At 49.3% G+C, this 24,058-nt stretch overlaps 2 protein-coding genes across 2 annotated transcripts in view; both read left to right on the top strand.

Annotated features, from left to right (window-relative positions):
* The window catches only part of SYT17 (synaptotagmin 17), a 36,058-nt gene extending 22,885 nt beyond the window's left edge, over nucleotides 1-13,173 (top strand). Inside the window, exon 8 of the mRNA XM_082772192.1 lies at nucleotides 12,137-13,173. Coding sequence (XP_082628318.1) covers nucleotides 12,137-12,333 — 197 coding nt within the window. The 3' untranslated portion in view covers nucleotides 12,334-13,173. The remainder of the gene's footprint in view (nucleotides 1-12,136) is intronic.
* Nucleotides 13,174-15,794: 2,621 nt separating this feature from the next.
* CLEC19A (C-type lectin domain containing 19A) lies at nucleotides 15,795-22,098 on the top strand (the record flags this gene model as incomplete). Its single annotated transcript, XM_082772392.1, has 5 exons — nucleotides 15,795-15,885; nucleotides 20,527-20,692; nucleotides 21,089-21,182; nucleotides 21,420-21,552; nucleotides 22,019-22,098. 5 exons carry the CDS (start codon nucleotides 15,795-15,797, stop codon nucleotides 22,096-22,098), a joined length of 564 nt encoding a protein of 187 aa, XP_082628518.1.
* Between the last annotated feature and the right edge of the window lie 1,960 nt (nucleotides 22,099-24,058).

Below are 24,058 nucleotides of genomic sequence, written 5' to 3'. Positions count from 1 at the left end.
GGAACATCACAGATGGGGTCCCCAGACCTTGCAGGTGCTAACCTCACATGAGAGCTCTGCCAGCGCTGGAGATGCTTGGCTTGGGTAGGAATTATTACTTTATATGGATTCTGAATCTCTTATTTTTGTTCTCTAGGCATGAAAATGTTCAGTAGAAACTGGCAGTTGGGTGTGCTGTTCAAAGCCAATGTAGCACAGCATGGGGATGTGCTGTAGGCTGGGAGCTGGGTAGCTCTGGTATCGCTGAGACAATGTTGTGGACATCCAGGCAGCGCTGCTGTAGAGACCACTGTGGCTGGTGGCTTTTCTGCTGCTCCATGGAAATGTGGGACCCCCAGGAGGTGGTGGGTTTTCCTCCCACAGCGCAACTTCACTGCAGGTGCCCAGGACCTGGGTCTGAGTGGTGGGTCTGGGGACATACCTGCACCCTTGGCCACTCTAGGTTCCTGTGCTTCCCAAACCTTTTTTCTTACTTCTATTTTTCATAGCTTTCTACCCATTACTGCACTGTCTTTTTGAAGAACAGAAAGGAATCTGCATCTGAAAGAAAATATTTTGAAGTATTTTCTTATTTTATTTCTTACGTGGCAGATACAGGTGTCACAGCCTGCACACGAGCCTAATTCCAACCCATTAGCTTGTTTCCAAACGTGTCATAGCAGAAGTGATGCTGATCAGGGATTTAAATCCTACCCTTCAAGTACAAAAATTTCTTCAGCAAAAAGCCTAATTAATCACTGCTTTGCGTGCACATCGTTCTTGACTGTACCTTTCATGTGCAGTAATGAATTTGTTCTTGGAAGCTTCTGTCAGGTGCTCACGTGATGGATGTGGAATTCTTTTTTTCTTTGTTTTCCCCTTTTTCTAAGAGAACAACAGAAGGCAAACAGTATCAGCTCTGCGCAATCAGGGAGGATGAGTGGAATACACTGCTCCTCACAGCAGCTGATGAAGTTGGCACTGATGCGTGGATGCCTGATTTATTTTACTTTTTTGTTGTTGTGTGCAAATGGATGTATTTTAAAATAAGTCACTTGGAAGCTAGTTGATTCATAACCATACGTAATGCAGCCGGATTTCAATGGCATGCCTTTTAAGTGGCACTTCGCTGTTAAGTAACGCGGTGCTTGCTTTGAAAGTTGCAATAAATAATCCAGAAATGTCAATGGCAGCTCCAGAGCTGGTGAGGAGTGTGCAGAGGAGCAGCGGGGCCAAGTTCTTGTGGCTGCTGAGGGATGATGCGTGTAAGGCATAGCTGTGGGCATTGTTGCTGCAGTCGGGACTCTGTTGTCTGACAGGAGGTGAGTGGTGTTGTGACCGTGGAGATGGCCGTCTGGATGAGATGGGAAGGGATCAGGCAAAGAGCCTGCCCGAGGTCACACAGCAAGTTGAGATCAGCCTGCATTGTCATTCCAGGAGAAACCAAAGCTCCGTGCAGCTCTGTCCTGTCTCCAGCAGTAGCTGCTAGCAGGTACCTGTGGGAAGAGTCCAAAAGCCAAGTGTATAGAGATCAGCTCAGGCACTCGAGGGGTTTGTGGGTGCCAGAATAGAGAGGTGTCGCTCACGCTGCTGTGTTTGTAGTCTTCTGCTCGCTGGTCTGCTGTGAGCCTCCTGTCTGGTTAGCAGAGGAACAGAGACCTGTCCCATTGTGAGGACCTATGAGGAAGCCTGTGCAGACACCTGTGGCATCACGGGGATGTGGTGGTCCTGGGGACATAGTGGTGGTGAATGCTGAGAGCCACATTCAGTCTCTGGACACTGGTGGAAATGTGTCACCAGCAGGGACTGCAGCACTGATGGGTGGATCTTTGTGGTTTTAGTGAAATGAAAGTCCTGGGATGGGGAAGGTGGCATTTACCACTAGCCTGCTCTTGGCACATTAGAGAAACTGGTAAAGGGCTTTGGGATCTTCCATTACAAGACAGTGAAGAGCAAATGGTTGCCAGAGTGGAGGAGCTCTCTGGACCTCACAGCATGAGAAGCACAGCTGAGGTCTTGTTGGTATTTTGCATCTATAAAAAGCAGGAGCACAAGCCACATTTTTACTCTAGTTTTTGTTTGTTTGTTTGTTTGTTTTCCTGAAATGGTGGTTCTTTGTTGTTTGTTTTGTGGGAGCTGATTTTATTTATTTATTTTTTCAATCCACAGCTCCAGTCCATTAGGTCAGTTAATTAAATTTGCTGTTGAGTCAAAGTCCAATTGAAAAGGAAAATAATCCTGCTTGAAGGGTGGCTGATGATGCTTTGAATGGATAGAGGGCTGCAAAAGCTGTTGCGGGAGCCAGAAATCAAGTATATCTTCAATAATTTAAAGGAGCCCTTTTTGTGGTTTCATATTTTGGACCCAGTCTGCAGCTGTCTTTACATTGGCTTGGCTTCACTTGAAGGCAGTGGAGTCGTGCCAGTCCCTATCAGCTGGGGCTCCTGCCTCCCTCTGTGTAGCTCCACCGCAGAGTGGTGAGCTATCTAGACAAAGTATGATTATTATTTTTTCCATGGTGGTGGCTTTTTTTTTTGTCTTGAATAGACTGTCTGGCTTTCAGTGCACTGTAATAACAATTTGTGCATGTTTTTCCTGTGGCTTTCCCAAAGACAGCGCGTGCCAACCCTGAAAATGGGCAGCTCCCTAAAAGCCACTTCTCTGCTCTTTTCCTCGTGGTGTCCTGTCCTTTGGACTGACTGTGGGGTTGAGGTATGGCCTCTGTGGGAGATGGGCAGTACATGCCTCCAGGTCAGGGCACACAAACTGCCTTAGTGAGGTTTGGGGCATTCTGGACCAGTTCTTAGATCTCTCCTCCTCCTTGGGCATATTGGCATTGTACACAGGAGGTTGTTGGCCTTTACAGACCAAAGTGCTTCTCCTTCCTTCTCCATTGGGGCAGAGTCCCCTGTTCAAGTTTTCTGTCTGCCTTCCCCTCTGTGCCTACCTCAGATACTTGCTGGAGGTGTCACTGCCTTGGTATCCCTCCCTGGTGCCTAAAATGAGGCAGGATGAGCTCAGGGGGAGGCTGTCTCCACCAGAATGTCAGCTGTACACGGCTTCTCACCAAAAGAGGCTAAAACCAGGAAAATGATCGGTACTCAAACAAAGTCTAACGTCCCGACAGAAAAAAGACAATTAGTGAGGCAACACTTCGAGGGTAGGATGTTTTATTTTTAATTTACTCCATCAAACACCTTGCCTGGGTGATGAGCATCTGTTTACAGGCAGTGACAGGCAGGCCCGTTTCGGTGTGGTGCTTTGTTCCACGTGCTGCTTTTGGCAGTGTTGCTACCACCCGCCACGGGCCATCTTCTGCTTGGGTGCAGGCAGAATTTGTCTCTTGCAGTCAGACAGGGCTTTAAAGGACAACGTGTTCTCCTAGCCACATACACCTGTGAACAAGGGCATTAATTATTCCTTGTCCTTTGCTGACGGGAGTGTGGAATTTGGGCCCAGCACCAGTGCTGTTGGCTGCTGCCTTCCAGTGATGCTCCAAGGGCATTTCTGAGAGCACAGAAAAGGATGTTTGAGGGGCTGTGCCTTGAGCCCTGTGCTCCACAGGGCTGGATGCTGGCGTGTAGAGGTGTGCTCTCCCTGTTGATGGGTCTTGGGCAGGCTGTCCTCTAAATCCCAGCCTAACCTTCCGAAAGCCCCGGCTACACGGCAGGAGGTAAGATGACACCTGAAATCTGAGCACTGTGGTATTTTGTTAATGATTATAACGTTGTTAATAACAATCGGCGGTAATGCTGTTTGCGTTGCAGCAAAGCCCAGATGGCCCAATAAAAACCACCAGAGCTCCGGGGCAAACCACATCTTGGTAACTCGTTAACATCTTCAGATCACTTACAGCTTGCAGGCACTTTCTCTTCTGATCCATTTGTAGGATTTTATGAGTCTCTTCACTGTTCAGTATGCTTTAATGATGATTTAGGACCAAGTTAGTTTTCTTTTTCTTTTTTTGCTTTGTTTGTTTGTTTTTTGAGTTCCCAAGGAATTGTTGTTGAACAGAGGGATATTGAACACCTACACCCATGGTTTCAAGGGCTTCCACGCACCACAGGGGCTCTGACAACACCACTAAGTGCTGTTACAATTCATGTCTTCAGCCCACAAGATCACGCTGATGCTTTATCCCGCGGTTCTAATTAACTTCCAGTTAATAGAGAGTGCTTAATTAAAATAACAGATTTCTGTTCAATAGTAATATACCTTGTTCCTCTACTGCCTCGTTTTCCCTTTCTCTTGGCCTTTGGAAAATTTGAGGACCATTTAATGAAGTTTGAATTTTTAGAGGAAGAAAAATCCTTGTCAGGATGTGTTGATAATGGTTTAGTTTGGGGTAGTTCAGTTTGCTTCGGCTAACGTGATTTCTTTTTGAAGAAATACTGCCTGCTGGAGCATATTCATTCTTTTTGTGCTGTTACAGCATTAGAAAAGAAGAATGGGATCTTCCTTGAAATCCTGACTTCTTGCTGGAGGCGGATATTTCAGGTTGATCAAGATCTGGAATAGCAGTCACTAAAGGCACAAACAGACTCTTGGGAGCACAGGCTCACAACTGTAGCCCTTCGGTCTTGTGGCTGGTGGAGATGGTCTAGTAGAAACCTGTTTGATTTTGTACACTGCCTACTGAGTATGTTTTGCATGGTAGAAAATGGTTTGGGGTGCTCTTGATCCACATGACAGCATTTCTGGGACAGTTGTTGGTGAAGATGAAGGGGAGAGCAACATTAACCGGGCAGAAAACCCTGGAGAGATGGGCCAAAGCTGAAGGTCTTCATCAGCACCACACCTTCCAGGCGAGCCAAAGCTAGGCAGACAGGCAAACCTTTGTACCGAAGGCTTACAGATCCCAAAGCCATGTTTACCCAAAGTAGCTTGAAATAAAACTAACCAGGATTCATTCTGGATGAGTGGTCAGATTCACGGTGTAAGCTTTGGAGTCAGGGTGATGTTTTTGGTTTTTGCTAGGACTGCATGAGATTATTAAGAGTCCTGAGAATGGAACGGAGACATATCAAGTCATTTTAATGGTATTTTTTTAATTATCAGTTTGGTTTCCAAATGTCCAAGTTAGCTGGCCATGTTGAAGGCAGATAATGGATATGGCCTCAGGCTTCTCTGGAAATACATGTGAATTTTGATTTGCCTGGCTGTATGTTGGCATCTGAAGGTCATGCTTTCATCATCTTCAGGTGCCCATTTGCAGGGATGGAAAACCCAATCTGTTTGGGGTCATTACACATCTAATTTCTGACTTGCTGCTTCAGATGACGAACTCTTGTTTCTCCTATTACTTTTTATGAAAAAAAAAAAATATATATATATATATTCAGGCACTGTCTTTTGCACACATGTATGGGGGAAAAATTGTCTCCTTCAATAAGAATCAAATGATTTTTTTCTCTGTGCTGGCACACAGGAATAAAGGGTGGCTTCTAATTTTTAATGCTCTCATTTTGGGTACCATAATCTCTCTTAGATGAATAGATAGTTAGGCAATTTGCTGCTAGAATTTTTTTCTATTAGACCTGTGCTTCTGAAGCACTGTCGTATCTATATATTCCATATATCAGGAATATATAAATATTTCAGGTCAGAAGTGGAATCTAATCTGTGTTTAAATCTGTGTAATCCTATTCTTAGTCAGAGGGGGGAAAAAAAGAAAAACATTGATGTCAGCAGAGGATTTTCTCAGGATTTATACCTGTTTAATTTAGATCAGAAATTGGCCTTTGTGTCTGGCATTATAAAATACTTAATGCATTTATGCACTGGGCACCATATGGTCTGTGCCCAGCTCTAGCGAGAACAGCGATGCTGCTGCTTTGCTCCACACGTGACCCAGCAGGTCCTGTGAGGGCATCTCCGCTCTTGGGGTGATGGGACCAAGCAACCACACACAGGATTATTATAAAAATAATCAGATATGACCTTGAGGCTGTGGGCAAGCTGCTGTGGTGAGAAGATGCTGGTCTCCCTGTGATGCCAGGGGTCCGGCAGCCCCTGCCTGTACCGCATATTTTGGGCTGCTCAGGGAAGATGCTTGGGGCTGGATTTAGCTTTTTGCACAGACTGTCCGCTTTCATGAGTGACACAGGATTAATAGTGGTGAGAGCACCAAGATGTTTGTGCTTCCCGAGCCAATCTGTTGCTTGCAAGCAAGGCAGAATGAAGACTCTTCAATCTGACTGACCTTGTTAATAAGAAGTCTGTGCCTTCAGTCTGTGCATCACTGCAGGCATGGCAGAACAGTATTTTTCTGGAGGTCTCTCGAATTTTTTAGGAATCTTTTTTCTCCTAAAGAAAGAACCAAAGCTTCTTCTCTCCAGGCCAACCTCCAGCACTCACTGATTTTCCCAAGCCCATTAATTTAAACAGCGTCACGCCTCTCTCAACCTTTCTCCTTTATCTTGTTTTGCTCATGCCACTGTGAAAGAAATTGCTGAAGCGTCTCACTGGGTGTAATCTTCCTGTGTATCAAATGAGGAGAAATCTGCTTGGGGCTAGCTGCTGAGGCGGCGGGGCAGCCTGGAGATGAGATGCCCATGGCTGCTGGAGGTGTGGGAGTGCGCTGCCCCCCTCCCAGTTGGGATGCTTCTGCGCTGGGGCTTGCTGCCTTGTCTGCTTTGTCTCCAAAGCTATGAAAACTTGATTGCATCAAAGCATAATGCTCCATGCATAAATCTAACCTCTCAATTTCCATGTCTTAGTGGTTTTTGTTGCTGTTGTTGTTTTTCCCCTCATTTGTTTCCAGTGGTCCATCTATGACAGGTGGGGAGACTGGTAACATGGTTGCCTTGCTGGCACAGGTTAAGAATTTGCTTTCTAACTGCTGGGTATGAAATACTGTGCTGGTTAAATGTCCCCGACCTGGAAGGGATCTGAGCTGCCAGGGGTCTGAGCCCCGCAGCGCCCTTTGGGACAGCACACACTTCTCTGGTCACTGCTTTAATTTCTGCATGTAGTTTGGCTACTTGGAGCTCTGCTTTGATTAGATCTGTTTAATTAGAAAACAAATGATTGGACATGCAGAAAAAAAAAAGTCCTTTGTATAATTGATTTGCTATTGTGAATGCCACAAAGTGCTGCTTACCAGGAGAAAGCCACACAGGAGTTTGTAAATTGTTTTTGCCTCTTCTCAGTTGTCTGCACATGCTCCAGCTGGAGCACGGGCTGCCCTTGCAGCAGGATGAGGAGGGGAGATGGTTTTCCAAAGAATGTTCCCGTGAATTGGTGGTGGTTTCCCCTGTGAAGCAGCAGGTGGATACGTGCATGGCTAGGATTTGGCCACACGCTCAGTTGGTTCAGATTGCTGATGCAGCTGGGCATCCACAGAGGATGAAGGAGATGCTGGGAAATGAGTTTCCCATGCAACTTGGAGCCTGGTGGAGATTAAATTGATAAATGTGAAACCACCATGCTTTGGGGGTTATTTGTTAGAGAATATTCTGTAAATAAGCTGATGGCAGACATATAAATTGGGTCAAGGTGTTCTGCTTGATGTCTAACCTGAAGGAGAGCACAGATGAAAAAGTCCAATTCCTGCTTGCCATTTGTCCCCTCTCTTGGAGCTGTGAGGTTCCACTTGCCTTGCAGGTAGCTGATGGAGGAGGCTGGAGAAGTTATATTCTTTGTGCCCACCCGCTGCTGTGTGCTGGGATTTGTCTGCCAGCTCTGAGGTTGGGGCTGGGGCCAGTGCCTGGGGGGAGGCTCTGGGGCTGGGGCCCTGGGCCCAGCATGCCTGCAGGCGGCATAAGAGGCACTCAGCACCACGATGCTGGGAACTGCTCAGCCACATCTGGCCTGGGGCTTTCAGGGATGCAGGTGCTGCATGGTCCCAGCTAAGCAAGATGCTTCTGCAGATAGCTTAAGAAAATGTTGTGAGTTACGTCTTCCTGGCTATTTCAGGGCTGCTAATATGCTCAGTTAAAGGAGGAATTTATATTTGAAATGCCAGCTTAAACTTTACTGTGCTCATCGGTCATAAATCATAAATATCTTGCTGTCATGCTCTTCACAAGAACTTGTGTGGAAGTGTCAGTGCAGAGGCAGAGGAAGGCAAAGGGCGTTTTGGCTGGATCCAGTGCCTGGGCTGATGCCGTCCAGGCAAACTCAGGGGTCAGAGGCAAGTGCCTGGTGGCGTAGCAACAGGCAAAGCTGTCAACCGGATAAAAGCAATTTGATGTGACGAAAGCTGGGAGGAGAGGAGGGAAAGCTCAAGCAGGAGCCAATTTCTGGAGTGATGGCATCAGGCTGATGGCAGTCGTGGTTGTGTGGTCGTGCCCAGCCTGGCCCTGGGGTACGATCCAGCCCATCCTGTGCAGGAGCCCCATGGGGAATGGGGAATGGCAGCTGCACTGGTCCCTGCCCCAGGGCTAAGCTTCCCTGAGCACACAGGCTGCCTCCAGTTTGATACGGATCACTTAGGATCAATGCATCGATAAGCAGGAAGCATAGAAATGTTTGATTTACATCACAGTGCTTGTCCTCAAGAATTCAACCATTTTAATGGACATGAGTGAATCTAATTTTCTTTTATATTTCAGCATTTCTACTAGAAAGAGATATTTTTTTTAAAGAAGCGTTTCTGATTCCAAATGCATCCCTCAGTAAAGAGCAGCTGCAGAAGGAATTGGTTTGACCTCTGCTTCCTTAATTGCTTTTTGCTCTGTGTTGGCCTGGAAATGGATGTTGCTATTGTGTAAATTACTGCAATGGTGGAAAGAGAGCTGATGAGATCAGGTGTGTGGCTTCTGTCAGTGAAATAGGCTTCTTAACTGGAAAGCAGTGCCTACCTGTCCGCGACCAGAGGCTGGGTCACTCTGAAAGACCCACGTGGTAATTACCACATCATCTGCTTCCGAGCAGCCCCGCAGAGTTACCGGGAGCACATTAGTCTGAAAGCTCCTCTGAACTCCCTTTTGGCCACTGGAAGGCAGTGCTCAGACCTCAGGCAGTGCGGCTCAGCCCGCTCATGGCCTACCCACGGCCTGGAGCAGCGCCCAGCTGCTGGCGTGTGGGACCGGAGCTGCAGGGGCTCCTCTGCCTGGTGCAGGAGGTGAAGAGGAAGAGCCAGGGCTTTCCCCCTCCTGAGGTGGTGGCCGGCACATGCCAGTTGGTGGTTGGGGAAACAGTTCCTTGTTTGTTTGACTGAGAAAAGTATTGGCTGCAAGAGGAGCAAAGAACAGGAGTGGGTTGTTCCAGCCCACTGTGCATTGAGTGCGACCAACGGAACCGGGCTCTGCTTTCAGTTTTCCTCACCTGGCTTTGTGGGCTTTGCAGTTCTGCTTTCTGAGCCGTTCTTGGAAGAACCAGTGACAGCAACAGGGGAAATGGTGCTCTTGAGTATGGACAAAGGGCTTATTTTTGCGATGGTACTGTCAGCACCCGCTCCTGGGTAAGGTCCATGCGGGAGCTCTGCGTATCTGAACTGTAAGTAAACTTGCTCAGCAAACAATGGCCTTTTTGAGAGCGGAATAAAGCAATTAACCTCCAAGAAAGGCATGTCCTAGAATTTTAAAGGTTTGTGGATTTGGACTGTGGGCACACAAATGGCAGGTCATCTTTTGGGAAAGCTGCCATGGGAAACTGCAAGTCTGTAAACCTGTGTGGGATATAGTGCTGCTGCTTACGGTCCGCAGATGTGTTGTGAATAAGCATTTGGCCTTGAAAAACATCTCCTCTGTTCTTCAGCAATAGGTCTACCTCTGTGGTATCTAAATTAGTTAATGATAGAAGCAATGACTCTTGTATAATTAGCACATTAATACCCTGAAGGAATCAGCATGCTAATTACCCAACAGGATGAGATTAGAGGTCACATTCTCCAGTAGAGATGAGGGGATGAGTCCTATGGATTCAAACAGCTCCATTTGAAATGTAAAAAGCCTTCTCTGTTTAACAGGTAACACTTCTAGCGAGGTGCTTTACATTATAAGAATTCAAAATACTTGGGTCAATGGTAAAATAAACTGTCCCAAAATGAGGAGCTGTAACACACCTTCTCATTTTACAGTACTGACATGGATTATTTGTGAAGAATCAGTATGCCTGGGATACTTTGCCACTGCTAATTTAAACTGAGTAATTGGTGGCTTTAAGACTTCATGGTTTGATTTGGTATCATCTCCTAGGATTAAGCTTCATCTTCTTTCATGCTTGAAATAAAGAAGAGGAGAAAAAAAAAATAACACGAGGAAAAAACATAGGGAAGATATGGGGTACTTCTATGTGATTTTATCATAATATTTGTTTTCACTAGGGTAATAAATCATAGCGGGTCATTTAGCATAGTCATGCTAGCTACATTTGTGATCCATTGCCTTGTAGTAGAGCTCATTAATAACTCTGGCAGGCTGCATGCTGGTTGGGAATGAATGGCTTAAGGTTCCTCACCACATTCGTAGAAGATGGCCTTTCCAAAGAGCACAGAGCTGTCCCCTGGACACTGGCACTTGGAGGTGTGCTCAGAGAGTTGATGGCATCGCCTCGAGAAAACTGATGGTGGCAATCTGGGAAGACATGGACTTCCTGATGTGGGGAGGTACCTCCTGAAAATGGTCTGAGTTGTAATGCAATGTTTTTATTGCATTAACTTGGAGAATTGCTGGGGATGTGTGAAGGTTTTGCTTGCATGGCCAAGAGCATTGTGGTGTAAAGACAGCTGAGCTAGTGGCAAGTGGACTGGCCGTGATGCTGGACATGCCATGGCGGCACAGAGCAGCCTGCATGGCTCCTGTGTCCATGAAAGCACCATCTTTGATGTTGCCAAAAATATCCCCAGGTTATTCGATGAGCAGAGCATCTCAGCCCTTAAACTGCATGTGTCAAAGCTGTCAGAAGGCATGAAGTGAGATGCAAGCTTGCACAGTTTTATTTCAGGACTGCACTAGCAGGCAGCACCTGAGTCACCCAGAGCAAGGTCCCATCCTGGTACAGCAGCTTGCAGTCAGCACTTGCATAAGGATGGAGATGGCAGATATGCTAGGTAGCATATTAAAGCAATATTAATTAATCACAGGATATATTATGATAGCAAATGCACCCTTAAATAGGGGTCAGGTGCTTGCTGCTCAGTGACCTGCCTGCCTAGAAGGGTGCATTTGGTACTGCCATGAGGGATCCTGGATTTGGCTCTGCTGGCAGTGCTGGAGGGGCTCTGTGCCAGTGCCCACCTTTGAACCTCCTCTGGCTGCACAAACCTGCATGGATTTTGGAGCCCCTGCAGACATTTGTTCTTAAAACTCCCCCTCTTTCATGGGAAAGGTTTTTAATCTTTAATATTCTATCCAGTGCCTGTGGATATCCTGGCTTCAGCTTTTGCAGACTTTTGGTTCAACTTTCTAATGATGTGAAGCTTTATTTTTCAAAACACAAAGTGCTTTTATGCCTGTCCAACAGGAGTGCGCAGCATTTGCCAGGATCAGGCCCGTAATTATAGTTTGCGGCTGTCTGCAAGCTTTTGTTCCGCGAGGCTGGGCTAATACAAAGGACGGGGCGTTAGGCTTGCATCTCTCCCTTGGTTACTTCCCTGGACTTTTAACAGGTGATAATTATGGAAAATTGGTTCTGTATAAACATCCTGCTGACAGCCTGTGTGTGTGTGATTTGTGTCTTTAATTTGGGAATGATACGATTATCGTTAGAAGGAGTCATTAACGTTTGCGTTTGGAGGATGACAAGGATGTCATGCTCCAGAGGGTGATTCTTGTTCATTCACCCAGGTCTAGGCTGTTCCGCGTGTTTCAACATCCCAGTGTGCCTGGACAAAGATTCCGGCTGTTCTTCAGAAGGTGTAATTGGTCACCATGTTCTTGCTAAATGCCACCCTGGATTTGTGGGCCCTATTTATTTGAACTGTATTTTAACCTGTAGTACAGCTTCTCTTATTGCTTCCAAACTGCTCAGTGGGTCTTTTGGATGATTTTGAGGTGCTGAGCTACATGCTGAAAATTATGGTGTCCCGCCATCCGTGTGTGGCAGGCAAGATGCTCACTGTTAAGGGTGGATTTGGTCTTGGAGAGGCCACGGGAGCCGTGCAGCACTGGGGTGGCACGGCCACAGGAGATGGCCATCCTCGAGCAGGCAGGGCTCAGGGTGGATGTGTGGTGCACTGACCTTGACCTGTCCCTGTTTCTGCTTCCTGCAGTGTACGGGCACAACGTGAAGAGCAGCAATGACTTCATCGGGAGGATCGTCATCGGCCAATACTCCACGGGTGCCCCCGAGTCCAACCACTGGCGCCGGATGCTCAATGCGCACCGGACGGCCGTGGAGCAGTGGCACAGCCTGCGCTCCCGGGAGGAGTGCGACCGCGTCTCCCCGGCATCCTTGGAGGTGACATGAGCTGTGGCACCAGCGGCAGCCAAACCGAGCAGGCGGACGAGGTGGGGGAAAAAACCCCAACCACCAAAACACCCAACCTCACACCCACCCCACAGCAGCTCCATTGGACTGAAGCAGCTGCCGGTACCCGCCTGGCTGCACTGGCCTCTGTGCAAACCTCCGCAGCACCAACCATGTCCCACCGGGTCCCATGCCAGCAGCTCCCCTGGGGCCACCAGTGGCCTGGCCAGCTGGACCTGTTACTACCCGCGTCCGGCTCCGCTGTTTTTTAGCGATGGAGAGCATCATCCAGAGCAGGGTGGGCTGCAGGCGGAGGTGCCGCTGGACATGCCGAGATGGGGAAGAGTTTTGAGTTGCCTCTGCTCTCCTTATGGTCCAAATCCATGACTTGTCCTCTCGGAGATATACATACCTGTGTGCTCTCGTTGGTGAACGTGGTAATTAGGCTAGGATGTTTTTTTAAATGGTAGAAGCTGTGGTGAAATCGACTCTGGCTCCAGTTTTGTCCTTGTACTTGTTTCAACAGAATTAAGCTCCTGTTAGTACGTGCCAGGCACACGCAGCCCCGTGCACGCGGGTCTGTTGTACCGTCAGCAGTGAGGTCTGCCACTCTCCATAGCAGTCTGTGTGTGTCAAGTAGATACCGTGATGATATAGCGAAGTAAACGTCTCCAGTAGCACTTATACTTTCCAATACTTCCCTATGTTGTGCAAAAGAAACCTGCTGTGGGGACTTTTGCAGTTAAGAACACCCCAAATGCACAATTTTAATTCCCTGACAGACTGCAGTGGCTCTTTCTGTGTTGTGTGTGTTAACCGAGGTAGTTTTCGAGGTCACCACGTGAACTTAGCTGCAGTCAGGCTGTCCTATTGGTTGCTTCTGTACATTTTTTTTCCCACAGCATATTGTCTGGTATGATGCAGATTGTATATTTATTGAAAATAAAAATCTATTTAATTGTGCCATGCATGCTGAGATGGTACTTGTTGGCAGAGTTCATCGTTGTGTTGAGTTCAGTTACGTCCATGGCACAAGGAAAGCTGGAAGGTTGGAGTTCACCCCTTCCTACTGCAGATGATCCTGGAGTTATTTAGGGGAAACTGGGGCAGAGCTGATGACCTGATGGCCAGCCCAGCGCCTTGTTCCTGTGGGGCAGGGCTCCTGGCCAGAGTACATACACCTGAAGCACAGGGGTCTGACACATGTCTGCATGGGGCTGTGGGTTTGTACTCTGCAGGAGTGGGCCCCAAGTTATTATATAGTTTTAAAATTGTTTTATTTATCAATGGTGGGTCTGCGTGAAAATCCATTTCTTGCTTACAGCTCATTCACAAATCAAACTACAGAAGGATGTCACCTGCAAGACAGCAGGGCTCAACACAGGACTTTCTGTATCTTCATTTTGGAGAAAGAACCCCATCAGCTGTCTGACAGCCAGTGCAAACATCAGTGCTCTGCAGCTGGGGAATAGAGGCACCCAGCTCCGTGCTGGAGCACAGAGATGCTGCACAAGGAGATCTTTCTCATGGCACATGTGCAGGGTGACATCGGATGGAGCCAAACCCCTTGGGAGCTGTGAGCCCCTGTGTCTGTTTTCTGGTATTTGAGTACCCACTGTCTTTGAATGTTGTTGAACAGAAGCTCTTCAGCAGCAGTCATGATGGGTTTGAGCAGGGAAGGGATGATTCGGGTGCATGTGGTTTCCTCCAAGAAATGTCCTTGCCTCCCTGCCTCAAGAAGCCATCTCGCAGCAGCTCCAGGGCAGAGCACCGTGCATCCCCAGGCACAGGGTGGCAAAGGGCCGTGGTGGCCTTGCTGTGGTGCCATCACTCACATGCTGCAGCTGGGGAAGCCCCCGGCTGCCCACCTGTGAGGCACAGCTGCAATGCCTGGATCCCTCCTGGCTGCTCCCCAGCACAGCTGGTGTGTTGGCAGCCCCAGCTGCAGGGACAGTGGCTGCCACTGGGCTGCCCGTGGGTGTCCTTGCCGAGCTTCTCTGCCACAGGTGATGGATTTCAGTTCTGGTCTGTCTCTGTGAGTTAAAGGTAATTCTGCAGGTGAAATTCCTCTCCTGTCCCACAGCAAGGGCAACAGCAAATCCTTCTCTTCTCTGGCTTTCCTCCCAGCTCACCTCATTGCTAAATCACGGTGCAGAGGGAGCCCTGGGCAAGCACACTGGAGGATGCCGACCTGTTCCTGCAGCCTGCAAAGGCTCAGACAAGGGCTGGTGGTTTCAGCAGTCACTGGCCTCACTATTCTTCCACCTGTCATCTATGGGCAGCAGCACGAGCTTTGTGCATCCGCTGAAGACGACTGGAGACCCACCATGTGCTTTGCTTAAGTGCTGGAGATGGAAACTTTGAGTGAATTAATGTGTACCAGAGTTTTGTTCTATAGTTTGCTGATAATTGCCTGTAATACCAGCTTTATCTGGGAGTTGTGCACGGCTGAGAAAGGAGAAGGCACATGATGGTCTTCTAATGCTAAGTCTGAACTCCTTCATTTGTAGTAGTCTGGTGTATCAATAGACCTTTCCTTGAGCAGTATAGTTTTGGATCAGTATATGGAACTACAAATGAAAGGGGGAAGGAGTTCTCTTAAAATGTTTTATTTAATGCAAAGAAAATCTAATATAGGATCTCATGAGCTGCTGGCTCTGGATTAAGTCTGGATACTTTACTGAAAGCTTTGGGGCATCCCAAATTCTTTCTACTTGAATCCTGCCTGTAAAAACAGGAGTCATCCCACCTCAAGTCCCAGAAAAACTTGAAAATGTTAATCTGTAGCTGAGAATAAAATGTGAATGGCACTGACTGTGTTCCCAAGCAGCTCATTCAGTGCTGGCTGAAGGCAGAAATTGGAAGTGGAGCTGGACCACGGCTTTTCATAGCACACATGTGCTGCAACTAGAGAAGGACTTTACACAAGATTTTCAAAAACTGAAGTTTATTTCCAAAAAACATTTCTGACCATGGAAAGGAGATGTGGAAGAGCCTCCGTCCCATCGCTGTTTGTAGCTGCAGACTGTGTGATGTTACAGGGCTGCACGAGCACGGTGGGGGCAGCGTGTGAGCGAACGGAGCAGGCTTTCTCCTGCGACATCACCAAAAAAAGGTAAAGAAGGTGCAAAAAGAGGTGGCAACGGATTAAAAAATAAGAAATAAAAGCCATGAAAACCATCCCCGCCTTGATCCTGGGGGGGGGGGGGGGGGGGGGGGGGGGGGGGAGAAACCCACAAAAAGCTTCTCTGCCTCACTCCTAGGGTGGAGAAACCCACGAAAAGCATCTCTGCTTCGCTTCTGGGGCGGGGGGGATCCACGAAAATCATCTTTCCGCCCCCGCTCGAGGGCCGTGGAGGGCGGAGGGCCGCAGCGGGGAGGTGCGGGGCGGTCCCTGCCCGCAGCCGCCCCCTGCCCGCAGCCGCCCCCGTCCCGCCGCGGAGCCGCCCGGTGCCGCGGTGATGGGCTGGGGCCGCGCCGTGTGCGCGCTGCTGGCCGCCGCGCTGCTGGCCGCCGGGGCTTTCCCCCAGACCAACATCAAGATCAGCCAAGGTGAGTGCAAAGCGCCCGGAGGGGGTTTAATCCCGCACCGCCCGTGCAGGATGGGGATGGCCCCTTAGGGGGGGGTTTAGGGGTCTCGGAGGGGCGGCAGCTGGCTCGCCGGTTTGTCTCGCTCCAGAAATCTCAGGCTTGCCTCGAAATCAACTTTCTTCTTCTCTTGGGTGCCCCAAGCAGCCCTGCCATCTCCCTGGACGCTGAGGCTCTCTCTGCTGGCTTTGTGTGCAGGCAGCTGGGCTTTTGCCCATAGTGATGCGAGCTGGTGTGCCAGGGTGCCAGAGGAGCACCTCCTGTCCCTGAAAAAAGGCCACCGATGTGAGATTCCCTCCCCATTCCCCGTTTTTTCCTGGGCTGGTTGTAAACCTGGAGCATGGTGTGGCGGCAGCCGCTCTGTGTCACTTTGGTTTCCTGCAAACTTTCTGATGGGGCCAGGGGGAGCAGGAACCTGTGATCATTGCACGGTGCGCCCCGTCACGTTTACGGCTGATGCGAGCAGAAAGGGACCCTTAAGTGTCATTCAGAGAGTTTGTGAGAAAAAGGAGCAATAGAGCCTGGGTTTTCTCCCAGCCAGCCAATCAACGGGAACTTCACCAGCACTAATTAAGGAGGAAAAATGCAAGATAACTCCTATCTGTTACTGTGGGCTGCAGGGGGGCGGCTGTGGCAGCCTCGTATCTCCAAATGGATGTGGCAGAAGATTTTAATCTGTAGAGACAGCTTGGTTTTGTTACAGAGATTTAAAAAGCAAAACACTCTCTGCGTGAACGGGAGTCACTTTCCCAATGTGCTTCAACAGCTGTTTAAAGTTTTACTTGGACATTTGTAACATGCGCTTAAAAACCCACTTCAGGATGTGTAAGGTACCATCGGGTCATTAAATGGTCTCCGTGTCCATCAGTGGCTGCCCTCCCCTCCAGCTCCCTGCGTCCCCCAGACACAAGGAGACCAAAAACCCTCCATGAGCTGCTTGTTTTGAATGTGGCCACTGAGCATGAGGTTTTTTTATCTGTTAAGGAAAGATGTGTGTTACAAATGGCACGAAGGTGGGGCTCTTTGTCAGTAACGAGCATGGTGTCAGTGTTAAGGATGTGCTCCTAAAGCCCTTGGTGACCTGAGGCATCTCAGTATCACACAGTAGCACTGTCTTAGCCTCTGCTACATGCTCCTGCCCATCAAACTCCTCTTATTCTTTGGTTTTAGTCAATAAGGAGGATGTGGGCTCTGCCTCATTTGGCATAGTGACCCCTATCCCCAGCCATGCTTCAGCTGGAGCCGTCCTGGAGGGTCCTGGGCTGCCTGGTCCCAGCCCTGTAGTCTCAGTTTCCCTTCTGACCACCAGTCAGCAGCTCCAACACAGGGTTAGCTTTCTCTTTGAGGTCAGAAGGCAGCATCAGCTTACAGATGTGCCAGGAGGGGTGTTTTAAGACCATACACGTCAGTGAGGTCTCTCCTAGAACCTACAAGCTTTTGGTAAGCCATCAGCTGCTGACCTGGTCCTACCCACTGTCCAAAGCGCTTCGGTGGAGCTGCATCCCCCCAGGGGTCTTCCCTGCATGGGCATCTCTCACCAGCACTGTCCTGGCCCCAGCCTTTGTCTCTCCAAGCTACTGGCTGCTGGAGAAGCAGCACGCAGCCTTGGCATGGAGCTGGTAGGGAGAAGCCTGCCCTTCGCCTTTGCTGCTGAGTCGGGGAGTCGCGCAGTCAGTGCTTTGCTTCTTCAGTAGCATCCCGGGACACAAAGGCTGATCGAACTGCCTGGGGTTTTCTCCCTCAGTGATTTGTCACTGGAAAGCAGCCATTCGGGGAAGTGAAACTTTCTGCCAGAGCTTTGTCAGACTCTACACAGCTCTGACACGGGATTTTTCCTGTTAGGGGGATCCTGGAGCCTCTGAGCTGGGTTCCAGCAAATCACTAAATAGGAAGAATCCAGTTGTATTGGCACCAAAACACATTCAGAGAGCACAGAGCTCTTTTCCTGACCCCAAATTCCTGTTTTCCAGCTTTTCTGGGTAAGTATTATCTGCCTGACACAGATCTTATCTTCAGCCAAGTGTGGACAACCATTTTGCCACTGATGCATTTAAACACATCCCTGGCCATAAAACTGCTGCACTGCAAAAGGCAAAGGAAGGACGGAAGGATTCGTGCCCTCATTTTCTGCTAGAAATTTGGGGACAAAGGGATGGCAGGGACATGGTCCCATGGGTGGTGGCTTTGCTGCAGGTGTGGCTCCAGCCCAGAGGAGCTGATGCTGCCGAGGGCAATGTTTTGCTGGGACACTTAAAGGTGAGAATCTGGTCTGAATATCCCCCCAGTGCTTCCCCCATTTCTTTTTTCATCAAATACCACTATCAGCTGCTGGCTTAGGTTATGAAGTTTTCCTACAGAGCTGTGAGTATGCTCATACACACATGCATACAATTTCTTATGGCTTTCCTGCTAAAAATAGCCCCTGCAGTTCCCAGATCAGGGCAGCACCCCCAGTTGCTGCTGCCTGTAAATGTAAGAGCAGAAGTTCTCCTCCAAAGAGAGTGCCAAAGCCTCTGATCCTGACCCGACAGAGAGGATGCTAATTAAATGCTGACCTCCCTTCTTTTCCTTTTTGGTATATTTAACCTTAAATTCCTTCAGGCACCTCTGGTTCGTTGAAGCTCATCAAATTAATGCTACCTAATGGGAAGCAGCGCAGAATAACAAAGGAGGACTGTCTCCATCTCACGCTAGGTTTTGGCTACTCAGGACAAGGAGGGGGGTGCTGGGGGCCTGCTGTGATTCACAGTGCCATGGGAAGGCAGGGAGCCGCTGGCTTCAGCCCCGTGAATTTTACCACCATGCTGCTGGAGGTGAAGAGTTCGTCAGGGCTTTTTACACCTCTATAAAAGAGCCAGTTGCTGGTGGTGTCTGTCTGCTGCAGCCCCGTCCCCTGGATATGGCGCTCTGCCCCTGCCCCGGGCTGTTGGCGGTGGGGACAGGGGCCCCTGGCCAGTGCCATGACGCAGGAAATCGCATCAGCTTGTGGCATTCCTGGTCCTGCTCTGTTGGCACACCACCAATAATTCGCTCTTCTGAGGGCTGTTCTAAGGTTTTTCCAGAGAAAGGCTGGCTGGATATGGTTCTGAGTCCCGCACCACCTCTGAGCTGCCTTTGGCTTTGCCACGCTCCTCTAAAGCTGCTCCCCTTGCTTCTGACCAGGTGTGCCTTGGCGTTACTCCTCAGAGGCTGTGCAGCCCCTCTGAGCTGCCCAAAGCCACAGCACCTGCAGGGAGTGCAGCAGGGGGATGAAGTGGGGCTGCCTCGGGATGTCAGGGGAACAGAAGTGCCCTTTGCCTTTGTGGCTTGTCTGCTGTGTGCTGTAAAGCAGCTTCAGGAGGGGTGTTTGGGAACGGCTCAAAGAACCTGTATGAAAGAGCTTGAAATACATGAAATTATCACTTGGAGCTGCTGGAGAAGAGTTCAGCTCCACTCAGCTTTGAATTCATCTAATTTCTCCTTTTTCTCCCTACCAACATTGCCTTCACTGCTGCTACATTGAATGTGGCTGTTGGCAGGGATTCACTCTGCCCACCCATGACCCGCAGTCACAGCGATTTCCCCCCAGGCCCTTCAACACCGGAGGCCCTTCAGCAGCGCCCTGACCTCTTTGGGCTTAAGTCTGTTACCTGCTTGGGTAGCTCAGTGGCATCTGCCTCTCCCAAGGACTCGGTGTGCCCTAACTCCTGCTCCCAGCACCGCAGTCGCTCTGGCAGGATCCGGTGGGGATGCAGAGGCTGGCTCTGGAGGAACTGGTGACACCCCAAGGCTTAAAAACCAGGAGCTACAAGGGTTAAACCCATTTACTACATGATTTTGGGGACCCTGCATGTGTTAGTGTTTGTTGGGGCATGGTGTGTGTTGTGTCCTCCCTTCTGCTCAGAGGAAGCTGGCAGAGGGACGCGTTAACGCTGCTGCAGTGTTTATATTATGCAAAGGCCCCAGAAATGCCTCCTGTGCCCCCAAAATAGCCTCATTGGGGGGAGCTCGCCAGTCCTACCAAAGAGCCATCATAGCTCTGTGGGGCCCCAGCTCTTATCTCCCAGGGAGGCAGATAGAGCTGCACCACTCCCTGCGGCCTCCACGGGGCTATTTTTGGTCCGAAATCCAAGGCGTGCCTACATGCACGGCTGCCGCCAGGCCAGGACATGGGGGCGGTGAGGGGGGTTGCTGGGGGGGAAGATGCGATCTGGTCTTCTAGGAGGTGTGAGCAGGAGGGCAGTATGTGGATGTGACCCTGCAGCCCCAGCGCCAGCTCTGTCCTAGCACGGGCCCCAGTGCTGTCTGATGGAGGCGAGAGCAGCCCTTATCTTGTTATCTGCAGTAGCACAAGTGAGCGCCTTCATTTAAAGCACCCCCTGCCTGAAGCCACATCAAACAGGTTTGCATTGCAAGCCTCCTGATTTTCCTAGGCAGACAGTAAATTTCGAAACTCGTGGCTGTTGCAAAATTTCTTTGGGTTTTAGCTAACTTACACTTGGCTTCTGCAAAACCTGCTTTTTTTTTTTTTCCACGTATATGGCATTAGTTTGTTGGTGGGGAGCAGGGCTGGGTGCTGCTTCTCCCGTAGCACCTGCATCCTGCATGTTCTCTGCTCTGCCCCAGCCCTGCCAGAGCCCGTGCACGCCTACTCCTGCCCTCTCTTCTGGACAGAGTATGAAGGCCACTGCTACCGGTACTTCCCCATCAACAAAACCTGGGCTGAAGCCGACCTCTACTGTGCTGAGTTCTCCATTGGCATCAGATCAGCGAAGCTGGCCTCCATTCACAGGTGAGAGCCACGGGCACGTCCTCCTCCTGGGGAAGCAGGGACGCAGGCATGGTGCCACCAAGGCAGCACAACCTCTGTGCAACAGCTGGGGCAGGCCCGATGCCTTGGGCATGCAAAGATGGTGTAGAAAATGCCTTTTGCTGCACTGGCAGGAATTCCCCAAATTCCCTCCAAAGTCCGTTTTTTATCCTTGAAAAAGGGGTAGAGATCTAACACGATTACACATGCTCCCTCTCCCTCACCCTACACACCTTTGGCAAAGACCCGGCCCCAACTCACTAGCAATCACAACACAGAGGCCTGTTTGTCCAGACCTGGGGTGGAAATAAGGGGCATGTCCATGACCCTTTGCCTGCCATAACCTCTCGACTGCTGTGTTTTGTGCTGTTTTGCCAGCTGGGAAGAAAATGTGTTCGTGTACGACCTGGTGAATAGCCGTGTGCCCGGCATCCCCACTGACATCTGGACAGGGCTCAACGACCTGCGGCAGGTGAGCTCCCCCTGCCTCTGCTCCTGCAGCGGTCCTGGGCATCACCTGTAAGATTTATTGTAAAACTTTGCTTCCCTGTAAGTTTTCAGCTGCACAACCCCAGTGTAGTGCTTGGCCCATTCTCCCCATGTCCTTGAGCTGTCTTGCACCTGTCTCTGCTTGGGCACGTGGCCATGGGTGCCTGGGGGTTGGCAGCTCTGCGGTGACCACATTTCTCCCTCTGCCCGTGCCCTGCAGGAGGGTAACTTCGAGTGGACGGATGGCTCCTCCTATGACTACAACTACTGGGACGGCAGCCAGCCCGACGACGGCATCCACTCCATCCCAGAGGAGGAGGACTGCGTGCAGATCTGGTACCGGGCCAGCAGCGGTAAGTGCGGCATGCGGCGCTCAAGGGCGCACTGAGTGCTGCTTGCATGCGAATAAATTCCAGCTGCTGCTCGGGCTTTTCTGGAGAGGCTGCTGGCAGGGTGGTGATTTGCATTTTAAATCTTTATTATTATTATTTTCCCTTTTTCTTTGTAGAGAAGGGTGTTTTCTTTATAAACACATACACACGCACACACATATGCTTTCCCTCTGCTTACAGCCCATCTCCTCTCCCAGAGCAGGAGAACATCACTCTAGAGAATCCCTAAATTTAGTCAAAGATCAAATTTTGTCATCTCCCCCTCCCACACGTGGCCTGCTGCAAAACCCATCCCTTGGCCATCATCCTGTCCATCACTCACACCATGGGCTCTTGCTGAAGCACAGCGTGGCCTTGCCTATGCTGCAAGCCAAAACCCTAAAGGCCCTGAACCTCGTTCCTCACTAATGCCTTGTTTTTGGGGCAGCACTGCGCTCCTGGAATGACAACGCCTGTGGCCGAGCCTTCCCCTTCGTCTGCAAAATTCCCTCTCTGGCCCTGGACTGATCCTGCACCCCGGCTTTGTGCCACCTCAGCGGGGACGAGCCAGCCAGGATGTCATGGCATGGAGGAGGCCTCATGTGAAGGAAAGAGCTGCGAAGCTCTCCCTGCAGGGAAGCAGTGATGGGAGGCGTGCTGCAGAGCAAAGGAGGCCCCAGATTTAAGCTTGGGGTTGGGTTTTAAATAAACTATTTCACCATGTTGGAGGAAATCTGTTATTTTATTAATGCAACAAACTGTTAGCAAAAAAAAAAAAAAAAAAAAAAAAAGAGAAAAAAAAGATTTTGTTTGTTGATGTGAGACGAACAGGGAAAAGGTGCCAGTCTTCTGTTAAGTTACACAAAATGCCTTTGTGTCGTGGGCATTATTTTCTCCCTGCTGAAGTAAGTGACGGAGGTGGCTCTGGCTCTGTGGTGAGCAGGAGCTGGGGGCAGCAGTGGGTTCTCCAACTTGCCCCCCTGGGACAAGCCTCATGCCTGGCACTTGCCTCACCTGGAGCCCCCCAGGGCCGAGGGCAGGTGGGCAGCATTGGGCCACCAACACCCGATTTGGGCTGGGTGGGTGGCAGGAGGGTGGCACGGGGCTGATGTGTGCCAGCTGGGGGCGGCAGGGTGCCCTCACCCAGCAGGGGCATCATTTTGGGGGACACTTGTCTGGGGGTGGGGGTTGAGTTCGAGTTGCTTGGTAGGAGTTGGCACCATGCTTCTTGCATGTGTGTGGGGGTTTGTGGGGTTTTGGTGAAACTGGGGCTGTGGGGGAGCCCAGCAGGGTGCCTGAGGGGAGAGAATTGCTGCTGAGCTTCCTTAAAACATAAAATCAACAACTAAAATAATAATAATAGAGAAAAAATTATAAAGGAAAATATGGAATTAAAAGAGAGATTAAATTATCAAGTAAAAATGAGAAAATAAAAAAGAATTAAAAGATAGAATAGACAAATAAACTAATAAAATTAATAATAGTAATAACGAAAACTAAATTAAAAAAGAATAAAATAAGAAATAAAAAGAAAAAAATACAAATAATGATACAATAAAAATAGAATTAAATAAAAATGCTCTTCTTCCTCAGAGCATGCAGCTCTATGAGGGCACCACAGGCAGAAGCGGAGGAACAGGAGGCAGGGGACACGGGGAAGGGCTGGGGCCAGGGCTGGGCGTTGCCTGGTCAGGACAAAGCAACTTGGTGTGGGTGGAAGGGAAGTGCCCCGAGCAGCTGTGGTGTGCTGTAAGGGGATATCTGCGTGTATGTGTATGCATATAACATGCACACGTGCTAAACGGCATGTCTGTGCCTCTCAGCTGTGGGCAGGTTCAACTTTTTGCTGTTAAAGAGAAAATGTAATACTAATTCCTCCTAATTGCTTCCTATAAACTTGTCACTGGCATATAAAACATCACTGCTTTCACAGATCCTTTGAATAGAACATACAGATAGATAGCTATAGATACAGACTTATTTCCCCACACAATAATAAAATAAGAAACCAAATTTCCTTCTCCTTTTAAAACTAGCTTTAAGACATGGTGGTGGCTTCTCTGGACGTGCAGGAGCTTCTCTACAGGGTGTCCCAGGCAGGGCAGGGACCTTTTGACACAAAACCAAGGCAAATCCCTTGTGAAGATGAGTAAAAGCATCCACATAAAATTCTTTGGTCACCCCTGATGTCACCATCCGAAACACATAACCTCTGAAAGCTCACACTTTCCAGGGTGATTACATTGGGTGCAATGAGGTAAAGGGCAACGGGGCTGACACAGCTTCCCCCAGTGTCACTGCTGCTTTTGGCTGAACTGGGAGCTTGGAGTGAAAATGTGAAAGCTGGTGGGGGTAAGGCTGTGGTTGTTGGTGGGAACATGTGTGTAGGAGCCAGTTTCTAAAATGAGGTAATCCCTGGTGTGTATTTAAAAGATATACATATTAAAATGTATTATATATATAAAATAAATTTGTATTTATATATAAT

The sequence above is a fragment of the Aythya marila genome (assembly GCF_965140915.1).
Source record: "Aythya marila genome assembly, chromosome: 15".
NCBI classification, from domain to species: Eukaryota; Metazoa; Chordata; class Aves; order Anseriformes; family Anatidae; genus Aythya; species Aythya marila.
Note: the sequence above shows the minus strand (reverse complement) of the source record. Positions and strands in the feature narration are given on the sequence as shown.